General features: G+C 43.3%; 1 protein-coding gene across 1 annotated transcript in view; it reads left to right on the top strand.

Moving 5' to 3' along the window:
* Positions 1–13,761, top strand: part of LOC115198634 (ankyrin repeat and BTB/POZ domain-containing protein BTBD11-A) — a 210,690-nt gene that overhangs the window by 189,236 nt on the left and 7,693 nt on the right. Inside the window, exons 9-15 of the mRNA XM_029760716.1 lie at positions 3,530–3,756; positions 4,502–4,680; positions 8,546–8,648; positions 9,627–9,729; positions 10,085–10,166; positions 11,993–12,061; positions 13,237–13,350. Coding sequence (XP_029616576.1) covers positions 3,530–3,756; positions 4,502–4,680; positions 8,546–8,648; positions 9,627–9,729; positions 10,085–10,166; positions 11,993–12,061; positions 13,237–13,350 — 877 coding nt within the window. The remainder of the gene's footprint in view (positions 1–3,529; positions 3,757–4,501; positions 4,681–8,545; positions 8,649–9,626; positions 9,730–10,084; positions 10,167–11,992; positions 12,062–13,236; positions 13,351–13,761) is intronic.

Below are 13,761 nucleotides of genomic sequence, written 5' to 3'. Positions count from 1 at the left end.
TACACGGGAGGATCTTGTCAATGATCTCAAGGCAGCTGGGACCATAGTCACCAAGAAAACAATTGGTAACACATTACACCGTGAAGGACTGAAATCCTGCAGCGCCCGCAAGGTCCCCCTGCTCAAGAAAGCACATATATATGCCCGTCTGAAGTTTGCCAATGAACATCTGAATGATTCAGAGGACAACTGGGTGAAAGTGTTGTGGTCAGATGAGACCAAAACGGAGCTCTTTGGCATCAACTCAACCCACCGTGTTTGGAGGAGGAGGAATGCTGCCTATGACCCCAAGAACACCATCCCCACCGTCAAACATGGAGGTGGAAACATTATGCTTTGGGGGTGTTTTTCTGCTAAGGGGACAGGACAACTTCTCCGCATCAAAGGGACGATGTACGGGGCCATGTACCGTCAAATCTTGGTTGAGAACCTCCTTCCCTCAGCCAGGGGATTGAAAATGGGTTGTGGATGGGTATTCCAGCATGACAATGACCCAAAACACACGGCCAAGGTAACAAAGGAGTGGCTCAAGAAGAAGCACATTAAGCTCTCTGGCCCAGGTGGGATGAATTCGTCCCACCTACGTAACAGCCAGTTGAATCCAATGGCGCAATTTTTGAAACGTTTGAAATACTATTACTTCAATTTCTCAAACATATGACTATTTTACAGCTATTTAAAGACAAGCATAACAATTATTTTAAGAATTATAGATACATTACTCCTCTATGCACTCGATATGTCCGATTTTAAAATAGCTTTTCGGATGAAGCACATTTTGCAATATTCTAAGTACATAGCCCAGCCATCACGGGCTAGCTATTTAGACACCCACCCAGTTTAGCCTTCACCAAAATCAGATTTAGTATAACAAAAATGGTCTTACCTTTCCTGTTCTTCGTCAGAATGCACTCCCAGGACTTCTACTTCAATAACAAATGTAGGTTTGGTCCCAAATAATCCATCGTTATATCCAAACAGCGGCGTTTTGTTCGTGCGTTCTAGACACTATCAGAATGCTAAATCACGGTCGTGCGCATGGCGCAGAACGTGACAAAAAAATTCTAAATATTCCATTACCGTACTTCGAAGCATGTCAATCGCTGTTTAAAATCAATTTTTATGCAATTTATATCGTAGGAAAGTGATAATATTCCGACCGGGAATCTGCAATGAGCTAATGGAAATACTCCACGGGGGCGAATCGCGCACGCGCCTCATTGCATTGTCCTCTGATCGGCCACTTGGCAAAGGCGATAATGTGTTTCAGCCTGAGGCTGCCTCGTCATCGTTCAGGTTTTTCCCGGGTTCTGAGAGCCTATTGGAGCCCTAGGAATTGTCACGTTACAGCTAAGATCCTTACTCTTCAATAAACAGAGGCAAGAAGAACGACTCCTTGTCAGACAGGCCACTTTGTCAGATTTTTGCCTGCCATAGGAGTTCTGTTATACTCACAGACACCATTCAAACAGTTTTAGAAACTTTAGGGTGTTTTCTATCCAAACCTGAACAATAATATGCATATTCTAGCTTCTGAGTTGGTGTAGGAGGCAGTTAAAAATGGGCACATATTTTTTTCAAAATTCTCAATACTGCCCCCTAGCCCCAACAGGTTAAGGTCCTGGAGTGGCCTAGCCAGTCTCCAGACCTTAATCCCATGGAAAATATGTGGAGGGAGCTGAAGGTTCGAGTTGGCAAACATCAGCCTCGAAACCTTAATGACTTGGAGAAGATCTGCAAAGAGGAGTGGGACAAAATCCCTCCTGAGATGTGTGCAAACCTGGTGGCCAACTACAAGAAACGTCTGACCTCTTTGATTGCCAACAAGGGTTTTGCCAAGTACTAAGTCATGTTTTACAGAGGGGTCAAATACTTATTTCCCTCATTAAAATGCAAATCAATTTATAACATTTTTGACATGCGTTTTTCTGGATTTTTTTTATGTTATTCTGTCTCTCACTGTTCAAATAAACCTACCATTAAAATTATAGACTGATCATTTCTTTGTCAGTGGGCCAACGTACATGATATAGGCCTACCCACCCATTGCCAAAAATGGAACTGTCAAAGACAGTCGCTCCCTCGCAGTGATTGTCCATCTCATCTTGGAGTCCTGCTTTCTGATGAGGAGTCTCACCATCCCCAGCAGGAATTCAAATTTGTCTGAGGTCATCCGCTGCAGCTCCCTGAATCCAGTCCTATCATGCATCTATTATGGGGGGGGGGGTATAGATGAAGGCAGAGCACAATGTAGCCCTATTGGAGTTAAATATCCTGAATCAGATAATTCTATTTCCATGCAACAATAATCTTTAGGAATTTGTATTGGTGCCACAGCCATAACAACAACAAAACAATAACAACCCTTCATTGGTTATGTAAGTGATATTAGGACAAAGTACACACACTGTATGAAAGACATGAGTTAGTACGCTAGCTAGCTGTGTTGATTGGGCTTTACTTACCTCCAACTCTCTCTGCAGAACAAACAACCCAAACTGTCCTCGTCTCACCAACCACAGCCTCACCCAAATTTGGAATCTTCTCTTCTTTTCTTCTTTTTCTGGCCAGCTGCTGTTCACAGTCAAACTCCATATTTGTTTTGCCACTGTGTGGCTCGTGACAAACTCCTGTTTTGTTTTCGTGCAATAGCATGGTATCGAGAATCCTCATGACCAAGTGAAAAATCTTGTAGTGTGTGACCAATCTGTGACAGATCGATTAGTGTGCGCACCACTATGTTGGCAAGACAAAAAATTACAGGAAAGACAGTTGTTTACTGAGAGGCTCAGCGATATTTTGTGTAGTGTTCACCCGGCTTTAGAAGGGTTCTATGTAGAACCCTTCTTGCCTTCAAAAGAATCCTTCTTGCCTTCCAAACTATAGTCAAATAAGCCTTTCTTCAAAAAGCGTTTTTTCAGATGAAAACTTCTTGGTAGAACTCTATCCTTCTGCAAAGAACCCTTTTGGAACCCTTTTTTCTAAGAGTGTACAGGCCATACATACCGGCCATACCTCTAAACCAGGATTGTAACTAATTGTAGGGTGTTTTTCGAATGTTGTTGATCATAGCGGTACAAATTCTCATTAAGTCTACAGTATATAATTTGTAACCCAATATGAAGAGAATGTTGAAATTTCCACGTCCCAGGTAGCTGGATTTATACTGTAGTTATCACTTGACCTGTGTTTGCTCTATGTTTGCGTTTGACAGCTAACACATGCAGAATGTGATTGTTGTTTAGCTCTGGTGTTCTGAAGGGTGAGACAGGGGCGGAACGGGTGGTTCGATCTCGTCACGCATCCTCGGCCTAGAAAAGAAACTCCAACACACTGGAGTGTACCTGAAGAAGTTCTATTGGAACTGAAACATTGGAGAAAAGATCCATTAAATTTGTGGAGCATTAAGATCACCAGTGTGTTGGGGTTTCTTTTCTACTCAGCTTACCGTTTTTCTCCATGCATCTGGTAGAACGATAGGTGTGTGAGTTATAATGTAAATCCGACATTACAAACCTCCCCCTTTTAGGAATGTGTTCCGGAAGCTTCTGTCCCATGGAGAGAAAGAAAAGGGTAACATCCTCTCTCTGGAGGAGATCCTGGCCGAGAGCTCGGTGCCCGGGGAGAAGAAACCTCCCCAGGCCGTCGGAACCCTCCAACGAACAGGAAAGGCCAAACTGAGGGCCCTGAGAGAGGCCATGTACCATAGCACTGAGCACGGCCATTTGGACATCACCATAGACATCCGCAGTTTAGGTCAGAGTTAACATGCACACCACCCCGCGCCAAACACTATGTCAAACACTTTCAAAAACAAAGTGCACTAGACTTGGTTTGGTACAATGGAGCGAATGGAACAGTCCCAAAAATGCAGCTTAATCAGGTGTACATCAAGTATTTGATGTATGGATTTGACCCAGGTCTGATATCGCATTCAAGTGCTAGTCGGAACTAGGAAACTCTGACATTTTCGACTTGCTAACTGGTTGTAATTATACGTGTGCCGGTTTCAACCAGTTAGCAAGTCATAAAATGCTGCGTTTTCTAGTTACGACTAGCACGTGAACATGGTATTACGCAGACATGCCTCACTGTAGACGCCCACCGCTGGGAGCTGTGTTTATGCTGCGCGCGGCAATCATCACCGATCAAAATCATGCTAATGCACTGCCATCATACAGTATAGTAGACATTCACTGATTAGGTGAGTCCATGGACTGTACAAGACCACCATAGATATCCACAACTGAGGGCCAATGCAAAAACTGCACCACCACTCCATATACACCACAGACAGCAACAGCTGCACTTTAAGCTCATCCATCACCATTATAGAGTGAGGCAGGCTGAGGGCCAATGCAAAAACTGCTTTATTGCATTGGCCCTCAGCCTGCCAGTGCTTTAGCCATTTTTGAGCTAATTGCTTTTCCTGCTGGTGTAGAAGCTAGCAGCTACAGTATTTACTATTTTGTTATGTATTGACTGCTGCTGGTCTTCCCAGGTGTCCCCTGGACCCTGCACACTTGGCTGGAGTCTCTGCGCACCTGTTTCCTGCAGCACCGGCGCTCACTGATCCAGGGTCTGCTCAAGGACTTCATCTGCATCCATGAGGAGGAGTACACTGAGGAGCTCATCACCCATGGCCTGCCACTTATGTTCCAGATCCTCCATGCCAGCAAGGTGATGTGATTGTGTGTCCTCCCCAATTTAAGGCTCTGGAAATCCCTGTCCACTGTGGTCATGTTCATTAGGGACCAAACAGAAGAAAACAGACTGGAACAGGGAAGGACTACGTGGACTTTTCCAATAAGAAACCTTCCTTTTCATTTTTAGTTTTGAAAACGTTATTTTTTTTTAAATTCCCGTTGTCTGCCCATGTGACCAGGAAAAATTCCAGTCACTAGTTCTGTGCAGTCTGACTTTTTCCTGTAGGTTACGTGGCCAGGAAAAACTTAGGGCCCTACCTCCTTTCATGGCACATGTTTCTATTAACATTTCTTGTTTTTCTAACCCATCACTTGCTTTTTTACAGTACAAATTCCTATCTTGTCCTGATGCAAGTCTGTCTCAATCATTTACTTTCTGACTTTTCTTAATATGCATCTTTGTATGATGTACTTTTTCGATTTACCAGTCAAAAGTTTAGACACACTTACTCATCAAGGATTTTTTTTTCTTTTTACTATTTTCTACATTGAAGAATAATAGTGAAGACATCAAAACTATGAAATAACGCACATTGAATCATGTAGTAACCAAAAAAGTTGTCACAGTTGTCGTCGGTGAAGGAGGACCAATACGCAGCAGGTACGTGTATGCTCATTTTGAACATTTATTAAATCAAAAGAACACTCCAAAACAACAAAACACGAAAACGAACGAACAACAAAACAGTCTGGCAAAGCCTACGGCTTACACACAGAACAATCACCCACAAATAACAAACACAAACACACCCTCATATATGGGACTCTCAATCAAAGGCAGATAGACAACACCTGCCTTCAACTGAGAGTCCCAACCCCAATTAACCAGACATAGAAACAGACATACTAGACTAGACATAGAATAACTGAAAACCAAACAGTGCCCAAAAACCCCGGAATACTTAAACCAAATGACCCTTCACCAAAACACACCACCCCGAACCACATAAAACGAATACCCTCTGCCACGCCCTGACCAAACTACAAAAACAATTAACCTTATACTGGCCAGGACGTGACAGTACCCCCCCTTAAAGGTGCTACCCCAGAAGCACCTTAACAAAAAATAACCCCAAACAATACCCAAAAGAAAAATTCCCCCTTACTAAAGGGAGGGAAGGGAGGGTGGCTGCCGTCAACGACGGCACTGTGCTACACCCCCCCTCCCCAACCCACCTATATCAGGAGGTGGCTCAGGCTCAGGCCGTTCCAGGCTGTCTGGGCAGTCTGGCAGCTCGGGACAGTCTGGGCAGTCTGGCAACTCGGGACAGTCTGGGCAGTCTGGCAACTCGGGACAGTCTGGGCAGTCTGGCAACTCGGGACAGTCTGGGCAGTCTGGCAACTCGGGACAGTCTGGGCAGTCTGGCAACTCGGGACAGTCTGGGCAGTCTGGCAACTCGGGACAGTCAGGGCAGTCTGGCCACTCCGGCAGTTCAGGGCAGTCTGGCCACTCCGGCAGTTCAGGGCAGTCTGGCCACTCCGGCAGTTCAGGGCAGTCTGGCCACTCCGGCAGTTCAGGGCAGTCTGGCCACTCCGGCAGTTCAGGGCAGTCTGGCCACTCCGGCAGTTCAGGGCAGTCTGGCCACTCCGGCAGTTCAGCGCAGTCTGGCCACTCCGGCAGTTCAGCGCAGTCTGGCCACTCCGGCAGTTCAGCGCAGTCTGGCCACTCCGGCAGTTCAGCGCAGTCTGGCCACTCCGGCGACTGTTGACTGGCGGGCAGCTCCGACGACTGTTGACTGGCGGGCAGCTCTGACGACTGTTGACTGGCGAGGCTGGGTTTACACACTTGCAGTTTAGTGCGGGGAGCAGGAACAGGACGAGTCGGACTGGGTGGACGCACTTCCGGGTCCGCACGAGAGACAGGAGCTGGAAACCCAGGGCTATGGAGGCGCACAGCCGGTCTAGATCTTACCTCCTGCACAACCCGCCTTGGCTGGATGGAACTAGTAGCCCTGTACGAGCGGGGTGCTCGTACAGGGCAGACTGGGCTGTGCAGGGGCCTGATGGTAGCCGTGCGTAGAGCGGGAGTTGGGTAGCCTGGTCCTCGGAGGCGTACCGGCGACCAGATGCGCTGCGCAGGCATCCTCTTACCAGGCTGGATGCCCGCTCTAGCACGGCACCTGCGAGGGGCTGGAATAACTCGCACCGGACTGTGCGTGCGTGTGGGTGAGAGAGTGCGCTTCTCAGCGAAACATAGCGCTCTCCACCCCATACGCTCCTCCATATAACCACGGGCAGCTGGCTTCCGGCTCTTCCTACGCCTAGCCAAACTACCCGTGTGCCCCCCCCAAAAAAATTCTTGGGGGTGCCTCTCGTGCTTCTCCCTCAGCGCGTCTCTGGCCTCGTACCACCGCCTCTCTGCCTTGGCTGCATCTATTTCCCACTGCGGGCGGCGATACTCCCCAGCCTGATGCCAAGGTCCGGCCCCGTCCAGAACTTCCTCCCAAGTCCACTTCTCCCGCCAGTCCAACTCGAACGCCGTCTGCTCCTTCCTCTGCTGCTTGGTCCTTAAGTGGTGGGTGATTCTGTCACGGTTGTCGTCGGTGAAGGAGGACCAAAACGCAGCAGGTACGTGTAGGCTCATCTTGACTTTTATTTAGTTATCAAAATGAACACCAAAATAACAAAACAAAAACGAAACTACGAACAACAAAAAAGTCTGGCTAAGCACAGAACAATCACCCACAAATAACAAACACAAACACACCCTCATATATGGGACTCTCAATCAAAGGCAGATAGACAACACCTGCCTTCAACTGAGAGTCCCAACCCCAATTAACCAGACATAGAAACAGACATACTAGACTAGACATAGAATAACTGAAAACCAAACAGTGCCCAAAAACCCCGGAATACTTAAACCAAATGACCCTTCACCAAAACACACCACCCCGAACCACATAAAACGAATACCCTCTGCCACGCCCTGACCAAACTACAAAAACAATGAATCTTATACTGGCCAGGACGTGACAAAAGTGTTAAACAAATTCAAAACATTTTATATTTGACATTCTTCAAAGTAGCCACCCTTTGCCTTGATGACAGCTTTGAACACTCTTGGCACTCTCTCAACCAGCTTCATGACGTAGTCACTTGGAATGCATTTCAATTAACAGGTGTGCCTTGTTAAAAGTTAATTTTATGAATTTCTTTCTTTCTTAATGCGTTTGAGCCAATCAGTTGTGTTGTGACAAGGTAGTGGTGGTATACAGAAGACAGCTCTATTTGGTAAAAGACCAAGTCCATATTTTGTCAAGAACTGCTCAAATAAGCAAAGAGAAAAGACAGCCTAATTGAGATGGTTTGGGATGAGTTGGACCGTAGAGTGAAGGAAAAGCAGCCAACAGGTACTCAGCATATGTGGGCATTCCAGGTGAAGCTGGTTGAGAGAATGCCAAGAGTGTGCAATGCTGTCATCAAGGCAAAGGTTAGCTACTTTGAAGAATGTCAAATATAAAATATGTTTTGATTTGTTTAGCCCTTTTTTGGTTACTACATGATTCCATGTGTGTTATTTCATAGTTTCGATGTCTTCACTATTATTATACAATGTAGAAAATAGTAAAAAATAAAGAAAAACCCTTGAGTGAGTAGGTGTGTCCAAACATTTGACTGGTATTGTATGTAGCAGCTTTGCGTTTTAGTAAAAGCACTTACACAATAAAATTTATTTTTCAATCTGTATCATTATATTCATGCATGAATTGCAAAACATTCACCTCTATGGCCTTCTATTTAATAACTCTTCTTACAGCAGTAAGTAACTGCTCTTTTTCCAAACATTTCCCATGTCCATTTATGTCTTCTCATCTCCCTCTTTGCCTGGCCTGCAGAATGAGGTGATCAGCCAGCTGTCTGTGATTTTCTCCCAGTGCTATGGGCCCTTCCCTATCCCCAAACTCACTGAGATCAGGAGGAAGCAGACCTCGCGACTTGGTGAGCAAAGGAAGGTGTTGCTCCCGAGTGGAAATGGTTTGCACCCACGCCATGCATGTTCAGAAAGGCAGCAGAAGCAGCCGTTACTTGCCTCCCTCTGTGTTTGTGTTGCCTCTGAAATGTGCTTAAATGTGATGGGATGGAGAAATTACAATAGAAATTTATCTTCATCATTAACAGTGTTGAATGAAATGGAAGCTTGAAAACTAGAGCTTGAAAATTATTGTTCTGCAATACTGTACGTTGGCAGTTCAAGTTGTATTCCACAAATTTGTGTTTGTGTCTCTAGCACCATCGAGAGTGCAAATAGATTTGGAATTATCGATGGACTGGTGTTGATGTGTTCTAGTTCCTTGACCTTGATCTAATATGTTCAGCGTTGTTAATAAAAGTCAACATTTGCTATAATGTAATTTTGTAATTACATTTATGAAGGTCTTGAGGGTGTCATCAATAAATTAAAGCTTGCTTTGAGGATGAAGAATTAAGATGCTTTTTGGAACAGCAATGTGATGAGCGTAATTATTCCATTTGAAAAACAGTTTGATAAATAGCTTCATTAGGTTGGTCCCAAAGCTGCATGCTGTAGCTGAGTAGCTCAGTAGCTGATATTACCATACCATCTGTTCGATTCATATGAACACAGGAGGCTTCAATCCAGTAAAGCTTTGTAGTCATAGAGATGCTTAGTTAGCAATGTTTACATTTTAGAATACTCTCTACGGGAGATTACATGGGATGCCATTTAGTTATCCTGCTAGCATATCTGTCCAGCCTATGCCATTCTGCGTAATTTGCAAAAGGTCACATGCAGGTCAAAATGGACAAGTAGTCAAGATGGATGAATACACAAGTCAAATGTATTTCACAAATGTCTCTACATTTTCTTTATTAAACACTAACTGAGTAACAATAGAGATAAATATAACACAGTGTTAGAAGTGGACAAATATAGTAAATATCCTTCACTTCTTTCAGACCCCCACTTCCTCAACAACAAGGAGATGTCTGATGTAACGTTCTTGGTGGAAGGAAAACCCTTCTATGCACATAAAGTCTTGTTATTTACTGCTTCAGCCAGGTAAGCCACAGAAAGCTAAGAAATTGAGTGATTGATGAAAAATGCTTGAACATGATAATCTGTGAAATACTTGTACTGTATGTTGGAATTGAAAAATAAAACATTTTTATACAAGAGTGACAAAGACATGTCATATGCAAAAATTGGTGGGTAAACGCTGATCGCTGTTGGCGGTGAATAAAGTAACGCGCCCTATACTTTCAATGCATTTTTCTGCAAAAGATGCTCATGAAAAATAATAGAAGGCGTTTACCAATACAGCACTGGTCACATGTCACTAATGCAGACTACGACATGCTCATTTTGTTTTCTGACAACCTGTCTTCCCCACCTTTTCTTTCATTATTTCATACAGGTTTAAATCCCTGCTACAAAACAGACCAGCAGCAGAGAACACCTACATTGAGATCAGTCATGTCAAGTACAACATATTCCAGGTAGCCTACTGTATGTACTACTGTATCTAGGTTGCAGTAAATGGGTTAACTTCTTGAGGCTACCTGGGACGTTAGCGTGCCACCTGTGGCGCACCCTATCAACAGCAGGTGCATTTCAAGAGCGGCAAATTTGAAACCAAATAAATGTACAAATTCAAATTTCTCAAACATACAACTAACTTACAGCCTTTGAAAGATAAACATCTTCTTAATCTAACCACGTTTACCGATTTCAAAAAGGTTTTACGGGGAAAGCATAAAGTTAGGTTATGTTAGGAGAGTACATTGACAATAGCTGTGTGCAATGCATTGTCGATTCAAAGACATGCGTCACCAAAACCATACAATCAGCTAAAATTATGCACTAACCTTTTACAATCTCCATCAGATGACACTCCTAGGACATTTTGTTAGACAATGCATGCATTTTTAGTTCTATCAAGTTCATATTTATATCTAAAAACAGTGTTTTACTATGGCGTTGATGTTCAGGAAATCGTTTCCCTCCAATACCGGCAGTCAAGTCATGACGACAAAATAATTAATTAATATTAGAAAACATTGCTAAAATATTATATTGTCATTCAAAGAATTATAGATTTACATCTCTTGAACGCAATGGACTTGTCAGATTTTAAATTAACCTTACTGGGAAATCACACTTTGCAATAATCTGAGCACTGCGCCAGAAAAATACGCATCGCGATACAGACTAACCGCCATGTTGGAGGAATCTAAAATCGAAAATACTATATAAATAATCCATTACCTTTGATTCTCTTCATCAGATGTCACTTCCAAAGAGTCCCAGGTCCATAACGAATGTATTTTTGTTCAAAAAAGCTCATCATTTATGTCGAAAAACCTCCGTGTTGTAGCGCATGATCTAAGCCAGCCGGACTTCACTTCACTTCAAGAACGGAAAAAATATATTTCCGTTCGTTCAAACATGTCAAACGTTGTATCGCATAAATCATTAGGGCCTTTTTTAACCAGAACATGAATAAAATTCAAGGCGGACCATTGGGTTTTCTTTTAAAACGTTTCGGAATGAGAGTACCCACCATCAAATCGCGCGCCAGGGTGAATGATGGACCATCACGTTCCATGGCTCTTATTCGGTCAGATCTCACTGTAGAAGACTCAAAACACTTTGTAAAGGCTGGGGACATCTTGTGGAAGCAATAGGAAGTGCCAGAATATAATTCACCCCCTTTGTTTTTCAATGGCATAGGCTCAAAGTCAATTCAACACATCAGGTATCCACTTCCTGTCAGAATCTGTCTCAGGGTTTTGCCTGCCAAATGAGTTCTGTTATACTCACAGACACCATTCAAACAGTTTTTGAAACTTTAGGGTGTTTTATATCCATATATAATAAGTATATGCATATTGTAGTTACTGGGTAGGTGTAGGAGGCATTTAAAAATGGGCACATCTTTTTTCAAAAAAGTCTCAATACTGCCCCCTATACCCTAACAGGTTAATAGTAATGTGTTCATAGTTCAACTGGGATTCGCACCACAGCAATGTAGTATCTTAAACCTTCAAAGGGGGGCAGTCATGCTTATCATCGAGAGCAGATTACTACCCTCTGCTCAAGCACCCTAAAAAAACAAATGTAAAACTCCTGAGCTTTCTATATTATTTAAATGCTATAGGGTGACATACTGTATGAAAGTCAGTAATCATTCAATTGTACTCTTTAAGTACTCTCTCATTATGTCAAAACAGGTACAGTATTACCCTACCAGTACCAGTAATTAATTTAGGCTGTTTCTAATGTGTTGAGAGGCTTGAGTCATAACGACATTCCTCTTTTATAGCTGGTCATGCAGTACCTGTATTGTGGAGGCACTGAGTCCTTGCACATCATGAATACTGAGATTATGGAGGTAAGAATTACTTTTTTTTTAAATATATTTTATTTCAATGACAACACAGCCATACTTGTCACACAATCATTGTCAAACAATTACACTGACAGAGCAGGTTTGCAAATCATACATACTGTACATACCGTCCCATGATTATTATCTATGCGTGTAAAATGACATTTTGTTTTGTGCTTTGTATAACTTCAAGAAATGTGTTTTATAAGCTCTTATGGGCTGGGCACCGATTTGTGAATGACACTTAAATAAAATACACTATATATACAAAAGTATGTGGACACCCGATCAAATTAGTGGATTCGGCTATTTCAGCCACACCAGTTGCTGACAGGTGTATAAAATCGAGCACACAGTCATGCATTCTCCATAGACAAACATTAGCAGTAGAATGGCCTTACTGAAGAGCTCTGTGACTTTCAACGTGGCACCGTCATAGGATGCCAACTTTCCAACAAGTCTTTTTGTAAAATTTCTGCCCTACTAGAGCCGCACTGGTCAACTGTATGTGCGGTTATTTTAAAGTGGAAACGTCTAGGAGCAACAACGGCTCAGCCGCATAGTAGTAGGCCACACAAGCTCACAGAATGGGACTGAAGTGCGTAGTGTGTAAAAATCATCTGTCCTCATTGCAACACTCACTACAGAGTTCCAAACTATCTCTGGACGCAACGTCAGCACAAGAACTGTTCTTTGGGAGCTTCATGAAATGGGTTTCCATCGGAGAGCAGCCACACACAAGCCTAAGATCACCATGCGCAATGCCAAGCGTCGGCTGGAGTGGTGTAAATCTGGGTTTGCCGGATGCAAGGAGAACGCTACCTGCCCCAATGCATAGTGCCAACTGTAAAGTTTGGTGGAGGAGGAATAATAGCCTAGGCCCCATAGTTCCAGTGAAGGGAAATACAAATGCATTCTAGACGATTCTATGATTCCAACATTGTAGCAACAGTTTGTGGAAGGCCCTTTCCTGTTTCAGCATGGCAACGCCTCGTGCACAAAGCGAGTTTCATACAGAAATGTTTTTCAAGATCGGTGTGGAAGAACTTGACTGGTCTGCACAGAGCTCTGACCTCAACCCCATCAAACACTTTTTCATTTCATTACCCATAAAGTCTTCCCCACTTGCCCACTTCTCAATGTGTGTGTTTCTGCTCTCTTTTCCCTCTCTTCCACAGCTCCTGTCTGCAGCAAAATTCTTTCAACTAGAGGCCCTTCAGCGACACTGTGAGATCATCTGCTCCAAGAACATTGCCGTGGAAACCTGTGTGGACATCTACAAACACGCTAAGGTGAGAGGCAATGGGAACAAGCCAAACGTATACAGTTCAAAATGTTTTCTAAAATGAGTTGAAATTGAAAAAACATTTGGTGTTCACAGGTGTATTTGTTTGTTTTAAAACTGCACAGGACCAAGGGAAACAATTTAAATTTAAATTGAGATTTTTCACTTCAAAGTCATAAATGTCCAAATTAATGTGGTTGGAGGCAAGTGATTCTTTAATCTCACCTGTGATAAGTTGTAGGTGCCTACAGGAAAAAAATTGCCATTCAACCAGTTGTGAAAAGAGAAGACAGAATATTTTGCTCCATTGCACATTTTAAAATTGTACATTTGTAACACGTGAAGCTGTGGAAGAAAAAAAGGTGCTAAGTTGAACCATAAAGTGTTCTTCTTAGGGGAATGGTGCAATGTAGAACTC

The sequence above is a fragment of the Salmo trutta genome, chromosome 8 (assembly GCF_901001165.1).
Source record: "Salmo trutta chromosome 8, fSalTru1.1, whole genome shotgun sequence".
Lineage (NCBI taxonomy): Eukaryota > Metazoa > Chordata > Actinopteri > Salmoniformes > Salmonidae > Salmo > Salmo trutta.
The sequence above is the reverse complement of the archived record's forward strand: the minus strand, read 5'-3'. Positions and strand labels throughout refer to the sequence as shown.